Here is a 17,422-nt window from a genome sequence, read left to right on the forward strand (position 1 = left end):
AGCACTAGCGGGGGCACTGATGAGTCTAGAGTGTATTGTATTGCTATCAGCATGATCTTGTTTTGGTAAATAGTATACAATGTTACCTTAGTACAACTCGTAGACACGAAGTAAACCTACACAATGTCTATTTTACACTTTTTTAGAAAGAGAGTTATGGCAGGTAGTATAAGGTATGCAGCGAAGTGCTACTAGCCCATGGTGTCTTATTTTTACAAGCTTTTCTTTAACTTGCCCTGTTTATTTATTTGTTTGTTTGGGTCAAATCTTGGAAGCTAAATTTGACCCACTTCCAGTGGTCCGTCCGATTGATTTGAAATTTGGCATATTTATGTAAATCTGGTGACAATACAATAATCTGGTAGTGAAATCCTGGTAGACCGGCCAAGATCGTCTCCGCAGAACGGAACTCCTCAACGGTTCATGGCATCGACTTGAAATTTGGTACGGAAATGTAGCTTGGATGACAATGCAAGTACAGTCAACAAAAAAGTACAGTCAGTAAAAAAGCTTGTATTAAAAATGTAATTTTTAACAAAACTTTTTAGGTGCACTATATTAACCATAGTCTTTACGAAACTCTTCTACTAGTCTTGGTTTGAGTGATAAATGCATAAAACTGATCTATCTAGCTTGAAATGTATGAATCTCTCGAAACCTGGCATGTCATAATTTACCTGTGACCCTGTGACTAAAAGATAAACACCAATACTTAAACAAAATAAGGATAATGAAGTCTTGTGTGTGGTTAAGTATGATAATCTTGTTCTTATAATTATTTCGACCCCCATTTTGCTTGCCGGTATCGATTCTTCCACCACCACACCAGGAATACAAAAAAAAAACGAAAAACTGCTGAGTCGGTAAAACTGTATTCCAGTGATGATCAGTCATACATACAGCCTTTTATTTAAATAAATAAATAAATATCATGTGACACTTGACACCTTTATACAGCTTGTCGTGTGCGATTTAGTGTGAACTCGCATTGCAATTCAATCATATTTGTTTAATTGGCGCATCAATCCTACACAACATGTTCTGAAACCAGCTGCTTACCGACTTTCTACTAATTGATCGGCTCGCCGACTCAGTCGCACCTAACCAACGATCGCGGACTGTTGTTAAATGTTAAATTTTGCAATATTTTCCGCTTTTCGCCGGCCGGTATGTGAAAAGAAAAGTGAGAAAAGTGCACTTAGAAGTAATGAAGTCGACAGCGTCAGTTCCGCTCTGCTAGTGTCTGTCTGAATTCTTCGTGAATTTGTCATAAAGTGGCACTTGTGTTTTTGTGTTAGTTTCTAGAAAACTACGATTTGATTAGCCTAGTTTATATTTGTAATATCGACTGTATATAATTTGAATATTAATGTATGTAAACAAATAGTAGTTGGTAGTAGTTTGGAGACAATTGTTCTAGATGTTTTGTTTTGTTGCTTTTAATACACACTGACGAGTGAAAATAATTTGGTCTATCCTGTAGGTAAGCAAGGTCATAAAAATAAAAGTGCATTACCAAGACATTAGATACAACACTAGATATTTGACACTACGGCTGTAAAGGTATTTATGCCCTGAACTGTACAGGATTTAGATCAAGGGCGCACAAGCGCTTGCGATCGAATTCACCATCTCTTTCTACCCTCATCCTATATCATTTGACGCAAAGAAGTGGTTAAAGCGAGTGTGATTCGAAGTTAGACAATAAAGACCTTCGGGCCCATGTCATGGCATCTCTTTTTTTTGTTTTGCCTCGCTACAGATAACGATCTCGATATCAAGAGATGATACCCTCTCCCTGAGTAAGTCGACAAGATGCCTACTAGCGCCATCCACTTAACACGCGCAAGCCTTACGTTTAAAAGTGGGACATTGTTTTGCTCATGTCGTCTAACATGTCTGACAAGTAAACGCCCCTTTTCTCTTAAAGGCAGCGACACATTTTAAAATATAGAGTTTAGTACACACTTGCATTTTATCCTCTACATTTCCTAAGTTTGACGCGACTGTCTACTTCCAGCTGGCGCAGATTACCAGTTGGGCGCGGCGCGCGTGTTCCTGCGCGAAGCGTTGCACCGTGCGTTGGAGCGCGCCCGCGCAGACAAACTGCGCGCCGCCGCCACCACGCTGCAGGCGCATGCGAGGGGATTCCTAGCCAGGCATGTTATTGTCATAGTATAGAAAAAAGGAACAGTATAGTGTCTCTGCAGTGTCCTTGATATAATTACCTACGCCGGCTCGGTGCACGATCGCGCGATAGGGCTGCCTACTCCACTAACTGTCACTCTTCAGTTATGTATTTGTTAATGTCACATGAAATTTACAGTAGGGAAAAGATTAGGAGCTTAGAAAATTATGGCAGGAATGGACTAAGTAGTGTTTATGCATTTTGTGTTATTTGAATAAACCACAAAACGTACCTATTATATAACCTTAGTTCTACTGCGGATATCATCATTTCTGATTCTATCTCGCAGAGAAATATCGATAATAATCGATACTTAATATCGATAAAAAGCGGTACTCTCTCTCTACAATCTGTCAAAGCCGCACGCTAAATTCCGGGCCCTACTTTGCATTGGCAGGTACATTATGTAAATCTGGTGCCAATGCAATAATCTGGTAGTGACATCATGGTAGTCCGGCCAAGATTGTTTCCGCAGGACGGAACTCCTGAAAGGTGCCCATACTCTCCCATTTGATGACATCATTTTGAAATGTGATACGGAATAATTTAGTTTAGTTGACAATGTGAAATACAGTCAACAAAAAAGCACGTATTAAAGATGAAATTTGATATTAGGTATATGTTGTTTCTTTTCTTTTGTAACGAAAGGGTTTAAATACACACATACATTTTTAATAAAAACTTGTTCTTTCCAAATTTTCAAGTAATGTGCGGTGCCTATAGTGGAACTAGAAACTAACTCGCCCCTTTTGCAACGCAGAAAGCGCTACAGCCAGATGCGTTCGTCGGCGGTGAAGGTGCAGGCGTGGTGGCGCGGGCGGCGCGCGCGGCGGCGCTTCGTTCGCGCGCGGGCGCGCGAATCGTGCGCGCGCAGGCGCTGGTGCGCGGCCGCCGGGCGAGGGCGCGCGCGCTGCGCCTGCGCGAACAGCAGCGGCGCCGGTTGGAGCAGCAGCAACTGCAGGCCAAGTCAGTACAGGCTTCGTCAACTATAACAACAATAATAATTCATCTATTCATTAATTTATTAAGTATGTTAGTAACATTATAAAGAGGCAAGATTTATATTTTTGCATTTTTGGATGATAGTAAATTCAAAAACTTTCGGACCGATTTAAAAAATCTTTCAAAGAATACTTTTGTTAAATGGGTTATATTTCGAGAGGTTCAATTGTGTTCAGACTCAAATTTTCAGTTATAAAATTAGAAATATATCGTTTATTGTTTTTAAGTTGCTTAAGATATTATCACTGAAACTTGTGGTAAATACATTTTATTCTATTTTATCTTTTTTTTCCACAATACTTAAATTTCTGCACAAAGTCAGTTACGTGGTCAGGTTCGGATTATCCCTGACTACTTTGTAGTATTGTAAAAAATACAAGGTATAGAAAACTTGCTGTTTAAAACATGGATTGAATGTTCATAATATGATATACCATGCATGCAAACATAAAAAATTAGGACACTGATTAGACTATTTTTTTCTACATTTCCCGTTGTTCCAAAATACACCATCATTTTCGTAGCCACACTTATTAAGTAATATTTTAACAAAAAAAGAGGTCAAACTGCTGTAAATCCTTTTTGAACTATAAGCAACTTTGAAAATAAGACTGCGTAAATATGACGTATAATGTTTATCGCAAGCCATAATTATTTATCTATAATTAATGTAATAAAGGTTCAAGTTAGATTTGCGTCAAAGATCGAGCGTCATTTTCGTTACGGTTGCGACTTGGTGAGTATTGGGTAAATAAATATAATGTTTTACTGGTGCTGTGTCATTTGCAGTTAAGTTATTCAATATTGATTTCATTTGCTTCAAACCTATAGGATATTTACTGCAGAGCCGCGAAAGTAAGAACTTTTCAATTTCGTGGTCATCATTTTCGTGGTGCTATGGGCAAAAAGATGATTTTCCCTACAAGTAGAAAAAATACAGAACACTTTTTATAGAATTTTCTGCTTTTTACAGTGTAATCGTTTATGCCGTTATTGATTTAATTGATTTAAATGAAGATTGGTTGACCGTCAACAACATTTGCTCCAGGTGTGGTTATAGGAATTATGACCAGTGCGACGCCAATTTTGTTAACTGGCGAGAGGTTCAAGAATTATTTTGCCCTGAATGTACGTGTATATATCTAAATATTAAAAAAAACTTCGTCATTTAGAGGAGCATTTTGTTGTGTTGTTTCGTTGTAACATAATTTCGTTCGGGTCTACCGTAGTATGCCCGGGGGGAAGGTATTGAAAGCTGTTTTGGTTTGTGACTTGAAGTTATTAATCTTACTTTAATTAAATAATTTCTAGATAGTATTTAAAAGGTTACGAAAATGACAATTTGTAGTCGTCATTTTCGTGGTCAAGTTTTTTTTATATGGATATCATTGTCTATGATACCGGATTAATTTAATAATGCTTATTCGTTTTCTCATTATGATCTATTAGTACTGAATAAACAAATGAGTTCTACTGCGATATCATCATTTCTGATTCTATCTCGCGAAATATCGATAATAATCGATACTTAATATCGATAAAATCGGTACTCTCTCTCTACAATCTGTCAAAGTCGCACGCTAAATTCCTGGCCCTATTTCTTTGCATTGGCATAGGTACATTATGTAAATCTGGTGCCAATGCAATAATCTGGTAGTGACATCGTGGTACAAGATTGTTTCTGCAGACGGAACTCCTCAAAGGTGCCCATACTCTCTCATTTGATGACATCAATTTGAAATGTGATACGGAATAATTTAGTTTAGTTGACAATGTGAAATACAGTCAACAAAAAAGCACGTATTAAAGATGAAATTTGATATTAGGTATATGTTGTTTCTTTTCTTTAGTAAAGAAGGGTTTAAATACACACATACATTTTAATAAAAACTTGTTCTTTCCAATTTTCAAGTAATGTGCGGTGCCTATAGTAGAACTAGAAACTAACTCGCCCCTTTTGCAACGCAGAAAGCGCTACAGCCAGATGCGTTCGTCGGCGGTGAAGGTGCAGGCGTGGTGGCGCGGGCGGCGCGCGCGGCGGCGCTTCGTTCGCGCGCGGCGCGGCGTCGTGTGCGCGCAGGCGCTGGTGCGCGGCCGCCGGGCGAGGGCGCGCGCGCTGCGCCTGCGCGAACAGCAGCGGCGCCGGTTGGAGCAGCAGCAACTGCAGGCCAAGTCAGTACAGGTTCGTCAACTATAACAACAATAATAATTTCATCTATTCATTAATTTAGTAAGTATGTTTATCCGTTGCCTAGTTAGTATCCATATAACAAGCTTTGCTTAGTTTGGGGACTAGGTATTGACTTATTTATATTGATTTATTTATATATTTATTTTAAGTTGATTATAAATAAATAAATATCACGGGATACTTCATACCAATTTACGTGTAGGCCCATCCCAAAATAAGCAAAGCTTGTATTATGGATACCTTCTAGGCAACGGATAAACATACATAAATGTTTGTTAAAAGCAAAGACGTACGTTAATGAATCAAATTTATTTATATTTAGTAATATTATAAAGAGGCAAGATTAACATTTTTGCATTTTTGGATGATAGTAAATTCAAAAACTTCCGGACGGATTTAAAAAAATCTTTCAAAGAATACTTTTGTTAAATCCCCTTCTAATACGAGTATTTTGTTCTGTAATATTGTTATCGACATGGATACATGCTTACATGCTTAATGCATAATGCGTAGAGGAATCGTCGAAATGTCTTTAGTCTTGGAATTACAATAGCGTGTATACGTAAATACGAGTATATCACGGGTATCCCATTCCAGACGGCGAGCCGCCGAGCTGAAGGCGAAAGCGGAGAGCCTGCAAGTCCTGGAGGTGCCGGCCGAGCTGGCCTTCATCCTGTCCAAACTGGACGAGTGGCAGCCGCCGCACGCAGACCGGAACCTCGCCAAGGTAGGGGCCAGCATTAGGGTACCTACACCCAAGCGGGTAAAGTGATTTCTCTGTCAAGGGGCATCAAAATCCGTTCTATACCGGGTGGCTCTTTTAGATAAGTTAGTATGGAACTCGGAAACACATAGAAAGGTTTGATGTAAGAATCCCTGCCGTTAATTTTACTGGCAAGATAAACTGGATAGATAAAAAAAACATAGTTGGTTCGAAAATCGAACGCAGTTGTAATCTTTAAAACTGATAGAAAGCTTTGTGTCTTTGTTTTTTTTTTCTTCAATTCGACTGGGTTTGATGCCAGACTTTTAAGTCTCTTAACTCTGTTAAGAGTAAGTAAGTACTGATGTGCCAAAGGAAACTTTCCTAAATTGCGGAATTTTTCATAAAGGAAAATTTCGGGAACATCTGACAATTCTTTAACACTGTAACTTCCCATTTCTTAAATTTAAATATCCTGTAGGTACCTATTTCTTGTGAAAAATTCTAGAAATTTCGGATTCCAAGTTTTTGGAAACTTTCCGCAACTTGCATGTATCTGTAGTCAAAAGTGTAACCACTTAGAAGACCGTTTTGTTTAAATTGTCGTCATATTCAATTTGTTTTCATTAAAATCAAACTGTCATTTATTAATCAGGTATCAGGAGACGTATACGCAGAAGACGAGCGCGTACAGCTTCCGAGGGACTTGGAACAGTTCGCTTTCTCCAAGTTCAGTTCAGTCTACTTCGCGGACGGCGGTCAACTGAGCCCGCGCAAGCATCCAATCTCCCGGCCATTCCTCGCCAAGGCTGCTGTCAGGTACGAATCTGATTGGTCAGAAATATGTATTTGGAATGGAACAAGGTGACATTGCGATTGGTCAGTTGATCTGATGCTTTGCGAATCGTATTCAGGGATTGGTCAGAACTTGATGGGCAATTGTTTGTAAGAGTCGTAGATTTGAATGAATAAATATCTAGTAAATATTCAGAGAATTGTACAATTCTAACCAAAATATTAAATTAGTGACTGTGCTCTCCAATAATTTTAAAATTCGAATTATTTTGTTTTCAGGGACCAAGACTTTAACGATGCCGTGGCAACTTTTAAACTGATTCTAAGATGGTGCGATGAGTCAGCAGCCGGCAATGAAGCTAGGCAAAAAGTGAGGGTTTTTGTTTTTCCTAGTTTTTTTTTTACTTAGCAAATTTGTCAGTCAAACATTGAAGACTTTGTGCAAGGTCCGCGCGGATTGCTACCACCATCTTGCTCGCTAATCCTGCCGAGAAGCAGCAGTGCTTGCACTGTTGTGTTTCGGCGTGGAGAGTAAGACAGCCGGTGAAATTACTGGCACTTGAGGTATCCCATCTTAGGCCTCTAGGTTGGCAACGCATCTGCAATCCCCCTGATGTTGCAGGTGTCTATGGGCGGTGGTGATCTCTTACCATCAGGAGACCCACTTGCTCGTTTTCCATCCAGTCGAATAAAAAAAAAGAAGACATCAGTGTCGAATTGAACCTAACACAGTTATGGACCCATTAGTGCAGTGGTTCCAAACCTGAGGATTATCCCTAAAAGGGTAAAAACCATGTTTCGTGAAATTAATGAAAAAGCTAAAATCAGGTTAGAATTTTGCGAATTTAAGGGGCCAAGGGGCAAGGGTTGGCCCTCTTAACTGGTCTTGATTAATACTTTTATAGGACTTGCTAGCTGAAGCTTAGCGCAATGAGGGCTATCGTTTTTTGTCTCACTAGATGGCGCACTGTTGCGTGAGGTTTTTAAGTATGGCTTTCAAAGTCTGTTATTACGGGCGTGAAAACAAAGTTTAGATTAAAATCATATTTAATACACCTTAAAGCCGTACCATAAAAATATCGAGCATGCCACAGTGTTCCATAGTCCCCGTTTTGTTCGGAAAAAAAGGAGGACAAAGGTTTCCGAAAGACAAAACTGTCTCAAAACACAGACATTAATTGCCCCGGAACGCATATTTGCCATAATTAATTTCAGACATTGCAAAATATTCACAAAATTATTCTAATTTTAAATAAACCCGCGTAGCTCACCCACAAACTATGAGATTTGACATTTCGGAGACCTCACGCTACACTAGCGCCTCTAATGGTGAATTCATACGCGATAACCCTCATTCTCATTGGTTGTCGTTTGTTCCTAGATCCTCGCCGACTACATAGCGTCCCGCGGGCTGGCGTCGCGTGGCTTGCGCGATGAGATACTAGTACAGTTGTGCAACCAGGCGGGCGGGGACGCGGCCGAAAGGGTGTGCCAGCTCATGGCGCACTGCCTGGCTGCCTTCCAGCCCACGCCGTCGTTGCACAAGTAATTCTACCAATACCTACCACTAATCCTATAAACTAGCTGTCGCCCGCGACTCCGTCCACGTAGAATTCGTTTATCGCTATCCCGCGAGAACTATGCAATTTTCCGGGATACAAACTATCCTATGTCCTTCCCCGGAACTCAAAACTATCTGTATACTGAATTTCATCTAAATCGGTTCAGCGGTTTAGAAGTGATGAGGTGACAAACCAACAAACAAACTTTTGCATTTGCAATATTAGTGGGATGAAGTTTGTAAGTTTGTTTGTTTGTTGGATAGGAATTGCCTAGTGCCCATAGCACAAGCTTTGCGTAGTGTGGGACTAGGTCAGTTGGTGTCAAGTGTCCCATGATATTTTATTTATTTCTTTAATTAAAATAACCCTTCATTTAAAAATAATTACCTATTTATTATTATGAATATTTGTTGGACAGGAATCCCATAGCACAAGCTTTGCTTAGTGTTGGAATAGATCAATTGTATCTTTAGTAAAACGAAGAAATCCGACAAGTCGCGAGCGACATTAAGATTCTAGTTGTATACTGTATCAAGCTCTGCTCAATGCATGTAATCGCCCGTAGATACCTAGTTCGATTCGTGTCGGAGCGTGCGCCGCCGCGCGAGCGCGCGCTACTGTTGCGGCTGCTCGGCGGCGGCGGCGCGGCGAGCGCGCGCACTAGCGGCGTCCCGCGGCGTTGCCCGCCCACGCTGCTCGAGTGGCGTGCTGCCAGGACCGACGCGCGTCCGGCGCTGCCGCTACGGCTGTATGACGGTACGTGATATCACTTAATGCCATTTTAGAATAGATCACTATCTTATCGTGATGACTAGGATCGTACAGCGGCCATGGAAATAGAAGCAGCGGATAAAAGTCAAAGTCAAAGTTTTTATTTGCATAAAATGTGGTATTTCATGTAGTTCTTAGAATAAGTAGTCGCAAACATCCTCCGAACGTCCTCAAAATCAAACAAAGGGTTTTTTTATTCTAGCATTGTATTAGTCATGGTCTTGGGTGTTGAAAAGTCGCTACACCCTTGGCAGAGTAATTGTGGTCATCAGTAGAGGGTTGGTAGCGAACCTTCATGACGATTTACTTGGGAGGATAGTGTGATGGTTTCCCCCTTTTTTTCACATGGCAGTTTTGGAATCCGGAATTCGTAGCTGGCAATACAGAGTGCTGCGGCCTACTCTCACATTGGCTCTCTTAAGTTTTTGCATACAAGGCTGTAAGCAATAAACATGCCTGTGTACCAACCTCTATGAATCGATAGTCGCTTATTGATTTAAATTCTAAACTAAGAGATAAGGAGTGTTAAAATGTATGTAGGTAATTGTTATTCATACCATATACTGTGGAAAGGGGGATTAGAGACTAAAATCCCCGAGTATCGAAGACTGTTTGCGTTCGAGAATCCTTTTATTTTTCACGATAGCCACGAGAAGAGATGGGTGTGTCTTATTCTGAGACTGGGTACGGTTGAATCGCCGTAAGGGCTAAAGGCACTATGTCCTTGACTTGCTTACTTGTTTTTAGCTCTTAAATTTTACATGAGGTTTTAAAGTAGGGGCGTATTACAGTCGGAAAAAATGCATTATTTAGGGCCCTCGCCCACGGCGACTTTTTGTAGCGATGCTGTCGCGCGATTTGTAAATGCTCGACAGCATCGCTACTAACGCGCGTTAGTCGCATCGGCAACGCGCTACAGAAACGCTGCCATGGCGCTACTGACGCGCTACAGCATCGCGACTGTATCGATGCAAACGCGCGACAGTTTCGGACGACATCGTGGAGAGAACGGAGGGAGGGTGAAGCGCGACAATAGCGCGTTTGCATCGCGACTGAATCGTGGTTATGTGGGTGAGGGTACACAGCTAGCGACTGCATCGCGACTGTATCTATGCGAACGCGCGACAGCATCGCTACTGCATCGCTACAAAAAGTCGCCGTGAGCGAGCGGCCTTAGGTACTGTGGGGGTGTTAGGTACTATAGGCGATTGGGAAGGGACGGCCTATAGAAAGTGCCGGACTGTCACCGGCTAAAAAACCCGACTGCACGTCTCCAAAGATTCGAGGTATTAACCATTAACACGTTTCCTTCGTACAGATTCAGTGCACCACGTGTCCGTGGATCCGTGGACGTCGTGCGAGCGCGCGGCGGCGGCGGCGCTGGCGGCGGCGGGCGTGGCGCGCCGGGCCGCCGGCTGGTCGCTCACCATGGAACACAACGGACAGCTCACAGGTACCCACACGAACAGGACTCCGTGCGTGCTCTTTTCACACTGTTCTTCATATTGAGTCACCACCTGAGCTTGGAACCGTGAACTTCCATTACCTAGAGTCGATCCTAGCACTACCTAGAGTTTTTTTTTGATACCTTCTTTTCGCTATAATATTATCTTTTCACCAATACTATGTATGTACTCAGAGTTGGGGTAAATGAATTAATTCCTCATTTTATATTACTTGGTGTTGTGGCGAAAAATGCAAAATGAAACATGATCGATAATGAACTACTACCACACACGGGGACTTCCCACAATTGCCATGGTCGTGGTTGGTAGTAGTTATACCTTGTCTGATACCTTGACTGGTTCCACAGAATGGGCGGGCTGCGAGTTCGCCCTAGACGCCGTGGGCGAGATCGAGACGTGGGCGGCGTTACCAAGCGCACGCGCCGAGCCGCTGCGCGGGCCCGGCCGCGGACACACGCCGCCCGCGCCGCCGCCGCGCGCCTCCGTCGACCAGGACCGCTCACCCGCGTCGCGACCAATGGTAACACTCATTTTCATCATCATCATCAGCCAGAAGACCTCCACTGCTGAGCAAAGGCCTCCCTCTTAGAACGCCACAATGAACGACTTCGTCTTCCGGTTCGCGGTCGCCACTCGAGAACTTTTCTCCACCAACGGTTATCTGTTCTTTGAGCGATGTGAACACTAATTTTGGACTTAACTAAATCCCCATGAAAATTCCCAAATATTACATCGTGGTGTTCATTTACATTGCATGAAGAACAACTGTGTATCATAACAACCGTCGTCCTGTACCTAATCGTTGTCTCGTATTGTAGACTAACGATTAAATATTTTGGAATTTTCACTTCAATTCACTTCGGTCTGACTGACAGAGCAACTGCTAGTTTAGTTTCTCTGTCAGGTCAAACCGAAGTTAATTAAAGTTATCTATTTAAATCTATGGCGGAAGAGGCTTCGACCTCATCATCATCATCAGCCTACAGCAGTCCACTGCTGGACATAGAGTTCCCCCAATTAGCGCCATTGCGTCCTGTCCTCGGCTCGACGCATCAAGCTTCTACCAGCAGCTTTTCGCAGCATCCTACACTACGTTTGCCGAGACGCGGTCTCCGCTCAAGAACTCGTTTATTATGTTTTTATAATATTTCTTTGCCGTAGGTCCCACCACCGGAGCCGCCTAAATCCCGCTCCCCTAGCATCGGTCGCCTGCTCCAAGACTCGATGGACGACGGCATGTCCGAATACACCTGGAAAATGGACCGCGAGGAATCACACACGCTCACCAAACACTCCAACGACTACTCAAGGAAGATATCTCACGACCTGCTGTCACGAGAATCTGCGCTGAACGAGAGATATTTCGAACAGAATTCTGAGAAGATTCGAAGCAGATCGTTGGATAATTTGCTTGGGGACAACCCTGCGCCGCAGCCGACTAAGTTGGCGGACTTAGGGTTGTCGCAATCGAGATTGAATGATCGGTATCACTCGGTGGAGAGGTTAGGTGGTGCGCCGAGCGTGTCTAGCAGCAAGGGTGCGATGGAGATGGAGTACGGGACGGGGTCTCGAGTGCTGCCGTCGCGCTACATAAAGAGCCAGTACGCGGGCAAACGCGCGCCGGCGGGCAGCCAGTCCAGCCGCGCCTATATTGAGAAGAGCTCGGAGTTCGGCGGAGTCAGGTACTAACAACACGTTTTTAAAGTGTCTATCAGATATCGAAAAAGTTTTGTAATAGAAACCAACAGGTTATAAATATTGTAACTAGTAACGTAACAGTCACATTTTTAATATAAGCTGCATAAGGTAAACTTCAACATCGCATCCAGTGAACCTATCCATAAAATACTATACAATACGAGTACAATGACTCATAATTGAACACCACCTCCGAACTCGGTTTTTCTGGGATTGGATTTCACATTTTTCTCGGATGAATTTTCCGGGATGAAAACTATCCTATCCTATGTCCTTCGTGTCTCAAATATCTCCATATCAAATTTTATCAAAACCGTTCAGCGGTTTTCAAGAGGTAACAGACAGACAGACAGATAGTTAATTTCGCTTTTAAATTGTTATTAGTAAGGACAGCAATTTACTTGAAGTTTATAAAGTATGTGTGTCAGTTTGACCAACATTTGCGGTTTTTTCGCCAGATCGTCAGCGATGTCCGACACGTCCGAAGCCCCGAGTTTAGCCTCTCATGTGCGGCGCGTGCGCGTGCCGAGCCAGGCCTCCGACGTGGACCAGTTCCTCGACGACCTGTTCTCGCCAGTGCTCGACCCAAACATCGACGAGCTGTCCGACGCTCGCTCCCTCGCCGCCAGCATCAAAGGAGGCGGCTACACTGCTTTCATCGACAACATACTGAGCTGCGACTACAAAGAACAATTAGAAGCTTTCGACAGCGCTGCTGAAATGCGCAGCTTGATCAAAGGAGGCGGGAAGGAGGAAAAAGAGAAGAGCAGAAAGGAATCCAGCGTTGATTCCGTAGATGATTACATAACCAATCTATTTGATCCCATTTTTATGAACGACAGCTTGAAGAGGCTGACTGATGGAGAGGGACTATCGGGGGCTATTAAGGGAGGTGGCGTGACGCCGAGAGCGGCGTCTGCCAACACATCAGCTCTAGGTTTTGGCGGCATGCCGAATATATCGATGCCGGCAACGCCCGAAGCTTTAGCGGCTGCGTTAGGGCTGCACTTACCACCGTCGGGGACAGTCGATATGAACGTGTACCATCAGAATCTACAGCGTGCGTTCTTACAGAGCGCTATGGCGCAAAACCTTCAGATTCAACAGCAACTTCTAGCTCAAAATCAAGCATTGCAGACGTTGCTGGCCGGTCAGGTCGCTGAACCCTCGGAGTCGGAGCCGACGTCCCCGGTGCGGGCATCGACCGTCGTACACGCCCAGGTGCACTCTCCCCCCAGAGTGTCTGTCACGAAGACCAGACGCGAGTCCAACGAGAGTTCATCCACGGGCGCTCCACCCCCGCCCCCGCCGCCTATGCCCCCTCCGCTACACGCCACCGACCCCTCAGAAGTACGGGGCTTCATGGACCCATACGGCCGGGCGAAAACCGTGAGAATTGGAAAGTGGCGGTGGCCCCCGCCCAAAGACGCCAACGGTCAGGACATCAATCAAGACTTTACTAAGTTCAAGTTACGACAGATACATAGAAGACATACTCCGCAGTCACAGAGTAATGGAGTCGAGCATGAGCCACGTGGGCGTTCCCGGTCGGAAGCGTCCCCGAGCATAGAATGGGAAGAGTTTGAGGTGGACGGCCCCGTGTCTCCGAACCGCGAGCCGCCGTCTCAGCGCACCGCCCGCAGAAGCTTCGAGATCGGTGCTCAGAGGCCTTCGCCTGGGAGCGTCGGAAAGCTCAAACTTAGTTCTGAAATGAGACAAAGGTTAGAACGTGTGACGGCCAACCACTCCGTCCGCAGCACATCATCCGCGGCAGAAACTCCGCGTACGATCAACAAATTAGAAGACACCAGAAAGTTAATGTTAGAGCGTCAACTAGGAGGTGGCGCCAGATGGGACGCGCCGCCCCCGCCTCTGCCCCCCGCGCCACCAGGGCCCGCGCCGCCGCCGCCGATGTCTCCCCCTACTCCTCCCGACAGACCGGCACCTCCACCTCCCATACCGGAATCTTCTTCCTTTGCGCAACTACGTCGCGACAGAGATACCTTTGGAGTGCATCAGAACAGGGAGGCGGACGACAGACACGCGTTCCTCGCCAATTGGAATTCGAGGAGAAGAGACGACCCTGACTCCGGGTCACGTGATGATTTGGCCACTCGCTTCTTGACTGCGGACCGCCGCGATCACCGAGTGCGGGACGACTGGGGCGATGAATCCGACGGTAGAAGCTACAACGACGACCGGCAAAACAACCGAGACGAGTGGGATTCTGAGTCTGGTTTGGACGCGCACGACCGCCGCGACATGCGCGAGATGCGCGACAACTTCTCCGGCCGAGACGCGTCGGAAATATACGAGATACACCCGACGAGAGCCCGCAAAGAAGAAAACGGCATCGACGATTTCGAGCGCAAGCGGTCTCCTTATTCTGACGATTTCGAGAGATTTGATGGTCGCAAGAACTCGCGAGAAATGTTGGTCGGTCGGGCTCGGGATAGTCCGCGGTCGGACGCGGGCTTCAACGACAACAGCGACACGGCCAAGCGAGCGACGTTCAAGACGCACATGGCGCAGAAGGAAAGGGATCGGAAGATGGAAGCGGAGCGCAGGCACTCGGTGTCGACGCACGTTACTGACCGAACGGAGCATATCGAACGTGAGTTTAACTTTTGTATTTGACTAGATTAAGTTCGCGAATTCACTCTCTTGGAAGAACAAAAAACAAGCTTTAAAACGTTTTGAAAAACCTCTTTTACTGAAAGGGATTTTAATGTACCTATACGATTACGATTACCAGCTGGATCAAATAACTTTTTAATGTTATTATTCTGTCCCGTAGGTAACTCAGGCAGTAGTCATCAGTGACACACTTGCTTAGAAAAATGTTTGCAATTTATACTAAAAGCATGCTTAGGAGATGAGCCATGAAAGAATTGCCTTAAAACTGTCACAAATCCTAACTTTAAGTGGATTTGTACCCCATAAAATTATACTTAAGTGAAGTGACCCGAGAGACGTTGCCATGGCAACCAGACACACTAAAAAGTTGATTGACCCAGATACTGAACATATGGGGTCATTCAAGTATTACGTAAGCACCGAATGGGGTGGGGTGTCTTTGCTTTGCTTATTTTTGATGACATGGGGGCTGAGGGGGCTAGATGGTGCTTACGTCAGCAATACGTATTTTTTTTTTTGCTAAATGTAGGTTTTAATTCAAGCAAAAAATTCACATGAATAACAATACAATACAAACCTGAATAGATTTAAAAATGTACCAATGCTTACGTAAGCATATGGGGTGGGGTTTTTCTGACTCGCTGCTAAAAATGACTAAAATTCTGCTTACGAAATACTTGAATGATCCCTTTGTGCTGAGCTGAGTTTTGTGTTTGACAGGCGACGTCCCTGCGCCGGCGGCGCTCCTGCCGTCCGACCGCTCGTTCCTGACGTACGCGCGCGTGCCGTGGAAGCTGCGCGTGCGCAAGGAGGTGTTCGCGCCGCAGGAGACCTACAGCGACCCCGCCATCTTGGACCTGCTCTATGCACAGGTGAGCAACTCATTGGATCAAGAATTGAGCCTGATTCAGATAATGCTAGAAATATCGTGAAATTCATTGCCATCGATCATTGATCACTTTTGAGGACCTGATAGCCTAGTGGTTAGATTACTAAATTAAAAAAATTATGCCTGCTGAGCTGGCAACGTTGCATTTTTGTTAGTTTTTCTCGATTATTCCATAGAAATTTAATGAAAATTAAAAATGTGGTCTGATAGAACTCTTCTTAATATATAAGTTAATGTGTCTACTCAGGCAATTATTCGTTATAGACTTTTACTTTCTTTAAAAACCGTTAATAAACATTAATTCGTTTTTAAAGAATATAAAAGTCTATCACGAATAATTATTGAAGTAGACACATTAATTTATATATTAAGAAGAGTTCTATCAGACCACATTTTTAATTTTCATTAATTTTTTATGGAATAATCGAGAAAAACTAACAAAAATGCAACGTTGCCAGCTCAGCAGGTATATACGCTCGTAATACAAAATTACAAAAAAAGGTTATAAAAAAATAAAGTGTTAAGTACAAAGGTGGACTTATCCCTGAAGGGATCTCTGCCAGTCAACCTTTTTTGTGATTGAATACATCCGTAAATGTGTTCAATATTTTTAATTTTTGTTGACAAATGTTTCTGTACATGGTCGATGTTGAAAATGTACGGGTGTCAAAGGCGCGTGTCTAAATTTTGAGTAATAAATTCCGATGTATTGTATTAAACATTTATCTGTTATAATTTAAACAGAACCCATTCTCACTCGACTTTACTTGTCCCCTACAGATAGTTAGCGACGTGACATCGACGGCGTCATCGCTTCGCGTGGGCGCGAGCGAGCGAAGAGCCGGCGCGGCGTGGCTTCGCTCGGCGGGCGCGGCGCCGGCGCGGCAAGCGAAGCGGCAACTCGTCGAGATAGCGCGAAGCTGGCCGTTTTACTTCGCGCGGCTGTTCTCTGCGAGGGTCCCGCCGGGCGAGAGCGCGGTGCTGGCTGTTTCGCATAGCGCTGTCACCATTGGTGTTAAAGGTCAGTTTTATTTAATGTTAACTGTTTCACTACTTCTTGATTAATTTTATGTGCCAGATATTTTTGATGCCGGTCTGCACCTTTTTTCCGAATTATCTACTTATGTCATAGTTTTCGAAATCAAATAAGGGGCATTGCTTATTTTTTATGTAATAAATTCATTACATTATAGTAAAATAAAATATCGACAAGAAACTATTTCAAACGAGTTTTTCTTGAAATGGTTTTAGAGACCCCTGGTGTTGCAGATGTTTATGGCGGTGGTGATCTCTTACCATCAGGAGATCCACTTGCTCGTTTGCCATCCAGTAAAATAAAAAAATAAAAAGATTTCCATACCCCATTTCATCCACATTTCCAACTCGTCCACATTCCCACATCATCAACCTTCCCATCTCGTCCATATTCCCAACTCGTCTACATTCCAACTCATCCGCCTTCCCATCTCGTCCATATTCCCAAATCGTCTACATTCCCAACTCATCCACCTTCCCATATC

The 17,422-nt window shown here is 44.0% G+C and overlaps 2 protein-coding genes across 2 annotated transcripts in view; both read left to right on the top strand.

The window, feature by feature from the left end:
* LOC141428736 (unconventional myosin-XV-like) overlaps nt 1-4,946 on the top strand; it is a gene marked incomplete in the record, with an annotated part of 88,221 nt that extends 83,275 nt beyond the window's left edge. The window contains 3 exon segments of the mRNA XM_074088749.1: nt 2,021-2,175; nt 2,949-3,158; nt 4,878-4,946. Coding sequence (XP_073944850.1) covers nt 2,021-2,175; nt 2,949-3,158; nt 4,878-4,946 — 434 coding nt within the window.
* A 215-nt stretch (nt 4,947-5,161) lies between these two features.
* The window catches only part of LOC141429216 (uncharacterized), a 66,540-nt gene continuing 54,279 nt past the window's right edge, over nt 5,162-17,422 (top strand). Inside the window, exons 1-12 of the mRNA XM_074089490.1 lie at nt 5,162-5,362; nt 5,979-6,108; nt 6,740-6,903; nt 7,159-7,249; nt 8,261-8,424; nt 9,007-9,197; nt 10,531-10,665; nt 11,026-11,198; nt 11,840-12,360; nt 12,835-14,990; nt 15,734-15,885; nt 16,683-16,923. Of these exons, the coding sequence (XP_073945591.1) occupies nt 5,175-5,362; nt 5,979-6,108; nt 6,740-6,903; nt 7,159-7,249; nt 8,261-8,424; nt 9,007-9,197; nt 10,531-10,665; nt 11,026-11,198; nt 11,840-12,360; nt 12,835-14,990; nt 15,734-15,885; nt 16,683-16,923 (4,306 nt within the window). The 5' untranslated portion in view covers nt 5,162-5,174. The remainder of the gene's footprint in view (nt 5,363-5,978; nt 6,109-6,739; nt 6,904-7,158; nt 7,250-8,260; nt 8,425-9,006; nt 9,198-10,530; nt 10,666-11,025; nt 11,199-11,839; nt 12,361-12,834; nt 14,991-15,733; nt 15,886-16,682; nt 16,924-17,422) is intronic.

Source organism: Choristoneura fumiferana, chromosome 6 (genome assembly GCF_025370935.1).
Source record: "Choristoneura fumiferana chromosome 6, NRCan_CFum_1, whole genome shotgun sequence".
NCBI classification, from domain to species: Eukaryota; Metazoa; Arthropoda; class Insecta; order Lepidoptera; family Tortricidae; genus Choristoneura; species Choristoneura fumiferana.